The sequence below is a fragment of the Nestor notabilis genome, unplaced genomic scaffold, assembly GCF_000696875.1.
Source record: "Nestor notabilis isolate BGI_N333 unplaced genomic scaffold, ASM69687v1 scaffold24110, whole genome shotgun sequence".
NCBI classification, from domain to species: Eukaryota; Metazoa; Chordata; class Aves; order Psittaciformes; family Psittacidae; genus Nestor; species Nestor notabilis.
In genome coordinates, this window is record NW_009912875.1 from 106,100 (window position 1) to 114,516 (window position 8,417).

Below are 8,417 nucleotides of genomic sequence, written 5' to 3' on the forward strand. Positions count from 1 at the left end.
GAGTTCCTGCAGAGCACACGAGCAGTACCTGTGAAAGCAGCAGGCCTTTGAGCAGCCTTGCCATAGTGTTTTGGAACATGCCAACTTCTGGCAAGCACATCACATGGTAAATGCAACTGAAAGAATCCATGGCTTTTCAGCCCAGTTATTCTGCAACCTACCAGATACAGCTACCTGAACTGCAGATATCAAGAGTAGCTCTTCATCTTACCTGAATTTAGCCCTCTAGGATTAGTACATTGAAGAAAGTCATACACAGGGTCAACAGAGCAAATTTAGATGGCAACACATTGAATCAAGCATGGAAACAATTTGCATTACTAAAAGACTTCATGCTCCATCTTCAAGTAATAGATTTTGTTTAAATATATTTTTGTTTATTCACTTTTGAAGAAAAGCCAGAAGCTTTACATTCTGACGCAATGAAAGCTGCAACTGCCAGATAGCTGAAATTCAGCCTATTACAAGGATAGGGGTTTTCAGGGGAAGGAGGTGGGGAGGAAATCAAATCACAGTGATAGTGAAACTACACTTTTCACAACAGTGCAAAAAGGAGCACGTGGATTTCACAGTCCCTACGGATATGCAGCCAGTTCCTTCCCTTGCTTGCCCCTGAATGAGTAGCTACTATCTACACCAGAGAACATGGGAGATTCAGGAACTTGAACTGAAGGTAGCAAGTCTGATAAAGTCCTGTCACCTGCTCTATCTATAGCTATTAGAACAAGCCAGCTGTGATGCACAGACTTTCAACATATTCAGTGTACAGAAGACATCAAAAATACCCTGTGTACTTTAACCAGTGTGCAGAGATATATCAACTACTTGAACAACAAAATCATAAACAGCCAGTTTTGGACTGCTGCTCTTAAGGGTAGGCTGCAGCTTATCTGCCTCTTGAGATGTGTGCAGTGATGCAACGGTGGCACACTTGGGCCTCACAGCATTCCTCATCTAGAGAAAAATAAGTTACATAGCATAAAAGCAAGCAGTACCATTTTTTCCTGTAGCTGAGGCACTTAGCTTGATCTTTGGGTTATTACACAAAGCTCTGTGAATTACAGGCTCTATTTATGACTTGTGAACCATAAACATGAGACAATAAAGGGATAAATTAATAACAAAACCATCAAGTATTTCAGTGCCCGTTGCACAGCTTAGCAAGCTCAGCTGTCTGATGCAATCAGTAAGCTGATATTCTTAAATTGTAAGAGCAAATTGACTAAGGATTACCACTTCCGAAATCAAGTCCACCTTCAGCTGATAAAGCTGAAAGTTGTTTCTGAGCTGCCCTGCTGTTGATGCTAGGTTGGTCTTTGCACGCTCATTGCTTAACAGCCAAAATGCACTTTCAAGACCATCCTAATTGGTAACAGTACATGAGAGGGCTGTGCACGCACGGACCAACATGACCCTACACTTTATGCCCCATTTTTACCACCACAGAATGACTTTTTGAACCCATACAGGAGAACACCACAACACGCCACTCAATTATGCAATAGCATGACTATAAAGAAATTGTTTGGGTTTTTTTTTAAATCAGTTATCAGACAAATGATTCCTCCACCAAGAACCAGTATGATACCGACCAAGCACTCTCTCCCTTGGTATTAATTTCTTTAGGATGCTGTTTAAGGCTGTGGTAATCACATATTTGAGTCAGATACGAACTTGCTATTCAGAACTGGAAACTAAATCGATTTTAGCATAAGCATCCATAACATTATTTCTCACTCCCTGCAAGCTGCCAAGAGCCATTTCTTCTCACTATAGGTATTCTGTGAAGTTTCCATGGAGAACACGAGTCAGAAGCGTGCCGAAGAGCAGCAGTAGTAAAAGCACAAAATACTGTCATTACCTCGAGGCAGATCACTGCCATTGGGATCACAAGAGTAAGGTGGAAGAACGGCACCAGCTTCTCCCACCTCACTGACTGGAGGAAGAGGGGCTGAATAAATTGGCAATGGCACCAAAGAAACTGCTACAATTAGAAGGAAACAAAAGTCAGCTTTGCAATGGCATGTCAAATGAGCAAGATGCTAAGTTACACAATTCAGCAAGCACTTCTTCCTCATCTCAGTGCCCCTACATACAAACTTTAGTAATCACTTTAAAAGAAATCCAGAAGTTTTCAAACCAGATGGGAAGGTTCCAATCTCACAAGCCTTAACTGTAAGTCTATCTGCAAGCTTCGTGTAACTAAGAGGAGCAAAATAAGGGCACAAGAATTAATGGGGCATTTGTGGGGATCCTGAACCATGACAGCCAGAGACTCTTCTGGAAGGGAAAGGAAAGCCTCAGGACAAGTATCTTAACTCAAGAGGAAAATTAACTGTAGGAAACTGGGGAGAAGGGAGCTGCCATGAACTTCTGCCTTCTGAAAAGAGCTTTCTAGCACAACCCTTGACACTGGCGGCTAAAGGTGATGAGAGGGGAACCCAAAGCAGATACCTCCAATTCCCATGCAAATTCAGAGGCAACTGTCTCCTTCAAAACACAAAAGCAAGAAGTGAGCAGTGAAGTTACGATGACTACTAAGTCATTTTAAGCCAAAGCTTAAACCTCAGACATCCATGTCCACAGCCGTAGCATGCACACTCTACCTGGCCTCCCTATAGAAGGGGGAGATACCATGACCGGCTGGACTGCTGTTTGTGGGGGAACTGCTGTTGTGGCACTGGCTGCAGTGGAGGCAGCAGAATTTGAGGAGAAGCCTGTAGCTGGAGCAGCATAAACAGCTGTAGAGGTTGAGATAGCTGCAGAATTCACCATCACCTGGAAAAGAGTCAGTCAGTCAGAAGACAACTTGCTTTGACAAACACTATGGAAACATCACATGATTCTCACTTCACATAAATGCATCTTGGAAGTCTTAGCTGTAAGGCAGCTAACTATCCAAGTTCTCTAAAAATTGGCTTGAAAATACCAGTTGCAAGGCATCTTCTCACCCATCTACAAGATGCTGTGAAGGGGAAGGTAAAGGGACCCCATAAACTGGCACTAACTGAGCAGAGTGGTTGCCTCTTCACAGGGCTACCACAATAAAGTACCAGATACTACCTTCTGGGAACAGCTGTAGGAAGTCACTCCATCTTGAGGTGACACAGAGACTGCCCCTTCTTCCTGAAGGGATTCCAAAGTAAAGCACGGTCCATTTAAGAGGCAAAAAAAGTCCCAAGGCACACACACCATACCCTTATTTTAAAAAATTTATTTATGGACTATATACACACAGGGGATCTTTTGTAACTTGAATAAAAGCAGTTTTATTGTGACAAGCACAGGACTGGCTTTCACACCCACTGCAGACCAGCAGGTGACTAAAGAGTTAGTTTCAGACTAAAAAAAAGAATTCCACAATCAGTTCTATCAGAGGTGAGATCTCTCCAGTTCCACAGTGGAGGAGTAATACAAACTGCAATAGGAACTGAAGGGTAGCACGATAAAAGCAAGTGCTGTCAGGAGCAGAAAAAGAAGAAAAGTAAACAGCACTCAACTACACACTTTCTCTTTGTGGAGGGGAAGGTGGAAAATCATTAATGTAGCTTGTGCAATGCAGACTGTACTTGCAGACTTAGATAAAACCCTCCATATTTAGGGAGGAAAGGGGGGGTGGTGAATACATAAAGAAAACCATCATTCCTTTCTTTCACAAGAGCTCTCCGACCTACTATGTTAAGCCTGTATCCAAGAACAGTTTCTGTAAGGAATGCCACATACTTCAGGGATTCCTAATCTGAACAGCCAGTGACTAAAGCTTACCAAGTTTTCTGTAGGCTCTGCTGAACTAAATACTGTTGCAGTGTCACAGTCAGGACCTGGAAAGCATTGGCAAAATTAATTGGAAAAAAAGCAGCTTTAAATCTAATGCTTCAGAAACTTAGAAATAAGATCACAATGAGTGCATTACAGTCAGCAAGTGTTCTAGCAGTAAACACTGAAGTTTTACTTACCTGGAGGTGAACAGATGTATTCTTCATGGAATTTCCCTATAAGGGAGAGAACAGGAATCTTTGACTCAAAGGGCAAAAGAAAAAAGCTTAAAGCTGAAGTTACCAGAATTACATTTCAGTGTATCCATTAATGAGCTGCTTTCAGGATCACCATCTTTTGTGCAGGAAAGATAGAAGAACTCTCAAGATATGCTCATTTTGTTATTCCACCAAGTACTAAGGTTGCCATTACCAAGTTCACAGCATGCATCCATGCATTTTTAGGCAGCAACGTTGCTTGCTGCAGACCTACCCAATCACAAGGGTGATGGTGTAGTAAACTCAAACAGAAGTGACACAGTTCTAACAGACAACAAAGAAATATACTGTGCTCACACACACATTCAAAGCTCCCAACAAATAGATCTGTAGGAGATGTAAGGCACCTACTTTGACAATTTTAAGATCTTCTAAACATGCCTTTTCTGTTCACCCACTAATGCTTTAAGAACTCACCATTTTCACTTGTTTCTTCCTCCTCACAGGAATTCAGGATCTGCTTGTTAGGCACATCTGAGTTTGGGCCTCTCCTTGCTACCCAGAATCCTGCTGTACCATGGATAATGGGAGCAGGGCTACCCTGGCTCTAGAAAGCAAAATCAAAAGCATGCAGTTAGAAACAGTTTAAAGCCTTTCCATACTCTATACACACACACACACACAGAGTAGATACAGGCTGGCAGACCAAGCTTGCTGCAACCAAATCTTGCTAGGATTGCCATTTGTGTGCCCATTCCTATGCACCCTGATTGCAACAGAATGGTTACTGACTCGTTTCTTGCCTTTACCTTTGGTTTTGCCTAATATACTTAAGGTAATTCATTTCTGAAGACCTACCACTGCCCTGTGCCATACAGTCAAGTTGTTCCCTCCCAGAGCATTGCCAGCTTTATCTCAAGCTCAGAGCTCAAAAGGAAGGAGCAGTCCCCAGACAACAGCCAAGACTGCTACCCCCAACAAACACTCCTGTTCTCCTCATGCTGGAGCACTCCCACCACACCACCACCAGATCAGTGCATCCACTACACTAATTGCATGGAAAAAAGGTTTTCTTTAGCCACAATAGCAAATGTAAGCCTGACTTTCAGAAAGCAGCACCCATTCAGGTTTCCCACAGGACTCCTTAACACTTCACAGGACATTGTGTTGAAGTCAGTCCTTAGCTGCACCAAAATTTAAAAGATCTCTGAAGCAGGAATCTAGATGTTCAAGTAAAAGAAGTTGATTCACTCTTTTGTGATGGCTAAGGTGACACTCAAAATTCTCCTCAGAAGACATGGTGACTATGAGATCGATAAAGTGCTCAGAGAGGCTTGTAAGATCTCCAAGGTTGAAGCAGAGGTGGTAAGTCAGAAGATTCTCCCACCAGGCCTCTAGTAGGATGGCAGAGTTTTCTGTGAGATGCATCTTTCCCCAGGAAATGTTTTATTCCTTGACTAAACAAGACAAGGGAGAGACAGAGAAAATGCTTTGGCATTGACAATACAAAGTCACTGAATGAACATGAAAAACTATTCATTAGGAGCTGCAGGTATACAGTCTATCAAGGGGACAAAAAGCTAGTGAGCTGTACTGGTTTTGTGGTGGGGAAAAAACACTGCAGGATAATCTGTCCTTATTCCTTGATACTCTTGGAAGAAAAAACAGAGCAAAGCCTACAGATCTGGCACATGAGGAAAAATTAAACAATGGCTGCTGCTGAAACAGCCGTGAGCAGATTCCCTCTTTCTCATTCAAATGCAAGTCTAACATTTGCTAAGTTCACTGCTTCAACACAGTAAAAATTCAAACCTACCAGGGTTTTTCTTAAAAACCAACCAAACAAAAACAAAAAACCCCCACCAAAACCCAAACAAAACAACAACAAAAGAAAAAACCAACCAAACAAAAAAAAAAACCCCACAAACAAAAAACCCCTTCTGCTTTCCTAGTCAGCTCCCTAAATATCAGTTGATTCTCTGTAGCATATCCAGCTTTGTACTAGGGTTAGACTACAAGTAAAAGGTTTATTTAAACTTTAAGACTACACTGGCCCACTTTATCCCCTATCTGACAGAAAGACTGTTTTAGAAGCCTATTATCTGGAATTTTCTCCTGTTTCTATAGCAGAAGAAATGGTTTACAGGAACAACATGTTAGCCCCAAAACATCACAACTACAAATTCACAGGCATAATCCAGGCTATCACTATATGCTTTCTGAATCTTAGTTACACAAATGATAAATTACAGTGTGGCAAACAAGTGAAAAGCTTTCTCCCACACTATTTAGAGACAGACATCCACAGGAGGAAAGGATTTTTTTTGTTTTGTTTTCAAACTGCAATAGAAAGGAGAAATATGACCCTACTTTTATGAAAATACACTAAAGAGAAAACAAGTGCTGCTGGTGAGGGGAGGGAAAAAGAAGTGGAACATTTAGAGAAACTGAGGTTTCAAGCAGGGTTTCTTACAGGACCTAGACTCATTTCACTGCTACACATTCACTGCTACTGCTGATTCCAAGGGAAAAGGAAAAACAACAAAACAAACCTGCTGTGTATTTAGGTAAACAAGTGCTGTGCGCTGGTACAGCTCCCAACCCTTTGAGAGATATTAACATATCTTTTGGTAGTAACTCACTGGTAAAGTAGGAAAAGCAGTGTCATCCTCTCCTTCTATTTCATAGAAAGTTATAGTTTCTTCTGGTCCTTGAGGTTCATCTCCACTCCCTGGTACAAACCCATACTGACACTCCTTATTCACACACTGCATCTGACGGCAGCTACGGCTGTATGAGCTTTAGAAACAAGAAAGGAGATTAAGAATTGCCACCATCTGGAGTTTCACCTTGGTTTCATTGCTCAATTTTAACTCTGTGGTTTTTGGAGAGGCACAATAAACCCACTGTTTCATACTGTGCCACTAAACAGCCACTTCAGCCCTCCATGCACCACCATCCTCCCCGGCTCTTTTAGAGCAACATTTTGTAAAGAGGTTTGTAGTCACTTACCAGGACCTGCAGGAGAAATTGTCATAGCTCTGATAGCATCTCTTTCCTGGACTGGGGTAGAATGCTATTTGAGGGCCAACCATGTTGTGCCTGTTTATAAATCGGGCAGATCCCCTAAGTTCAGAGGGTAAAAGGTGGAATTACCAGGAAGTGCCTCTCAGATGGAACTCATTTGCAGTTTTACTACTAAATAGCACAAACTCTTTCCTAACTAGTCTGTAGCAAGAATAAATAGAAAACAAGTGGTGATCTCAGACAGGTTTTCAAGGCTTCATACCTTGACATCCCAAATCCACGGTTATGTCTCTGAGGAGTGTTCTGAGGATGACAGGGTTCATAAGGTGGCATATTTCCACCACCCTGTGAGCAATGAAGTGGAGCAGAGTGCCCCAAAGGAACACCATGCTGTAGCCGGGGTGGAAGAACTGCATGACCCCTGCTGTAAGACACAGTCATAAAAACTTCCTTTCCACGAATTTTCTTAGACATTCTCTTCCGTGTCTTCACATCCATATCTGCAGTTTCAGTTAAGGACAGAAAAGATAGATTTACACCTTAAACACTTGACTCCAGAGCTATGCTCTCTTTATCAGTTGAGAAGTGTCAATATTTGGACATTCAGAGAAGAGAGTCAATGGCCTATCACAGAAAAAGTGCATTTTAAAGTATACCCTTATTTTGAAGGCTCCAGGGAGCATTCTAAGTTCTGAGCAGAATACAAACATCTCACATGTGAATATGTTCCAAATTCAGCTGATCAAACCAGTGTTCACCACAGTGTTAAAATCCCTTTATGAAATTAAAAAAATACAGTCCATGTTTAATCGGCTGGGGAAACTCTAAACCATTCATTCACCCCTGCTAAGGTCAAACCAGACAAGCTTCTTGATTCACAGACCTAATTTTTGTATCTGGTTTTCAAGTGCCAAATTTCTCCTCAGTAATTCAGAGCAACACCACTTTGCTGTGTATTTTCAATGGATTTGCTCTTTTGCAAAGGCAAATTCATCTCTCTGTCTAAAGGGTTACTTTACATCAAACCCCTGCAGTGAGCAAGTTTTATATCACAGCCTTAAGGCATTTCCCAATGTCCAAAAACTGCTACTGTTAAAACTGCTGTAAGTGTCTCCCCCACTTCCCCCTGGCTCCAAGGGAAGGAATGGTTGTGGAAACCTTGTACAAACCTATTCCTGAGAAGTATCCACCTGCTATTTTCTGATAGGTTCCTCCTTTTCTGGTGGAAACCATATTCCAAGCAAGGACAGGTGCCACTTGTGTCACCGGTTTCAAGCTTGCCAAAGGAACTGCATGCCTGCAGGAAGAACACCAAGGTTGGTGCCACAAGGATACAATGTGTATAACTGCACAACAACATAAGACAGAAGAAAACAGAAAAACCCACAAACTGGAGTGTAGGGCACGTGTGGAAAT

General features: G+C 42.0%; 1 protein-coding gene across 1 annotated transcript in view; it reads right to left on the reverse strand.

Moving 5' to 3' along the window:
• Nucleotides 1–8,417, reverse strand: part of LOC104411331 (putative bifunctional UDP-N-acetylglucosamine transferase and deubiquitinase ALG13) — a gene marked incomplete at its 5' end in the record, with an annotated part of 22,521 nt that overhangs the window by 4,500 nt on the left and 9,604 nt on the right. Inside the window, 10 exons of the mRNA XM_010021728.1 lie at nt 1,862–1,984; nt 2,607–2,778; nt 3,064–3,136; nt 3,767–3,821; nt 3,957–3,992; nt 4,452–4,581; nt 6,617–6,773; nt 6,987–7,100; nt 7,264–7,501; nt 8,171–8,298. Of these exons, the coding sequence (XP_010020030.1) occupies nt 1,862–1,984; nt 2,607–2,778; nt 3,064–3,136; nt 3,767–3,821; nt 3,957–3,992; nt 4,452–4,581; nt 6,617–6,773; nt 6,987–7,100; nt 7,264–7,501; nt 8,171–8,298 (1,226 nt within the window). The remainder of the gene's footprint in view (nt 1–1,861; nt 1,985–2,606; nt 2,779–3,063; nt 3,137–3,766; nt 3,822–3,956; nt 3,993–4,451; nt 4,582–6,616; nt 6,774–6,986; nt 7,101–7,263; nt 7,502–8,170; nt 8,299–8,417) is intronic.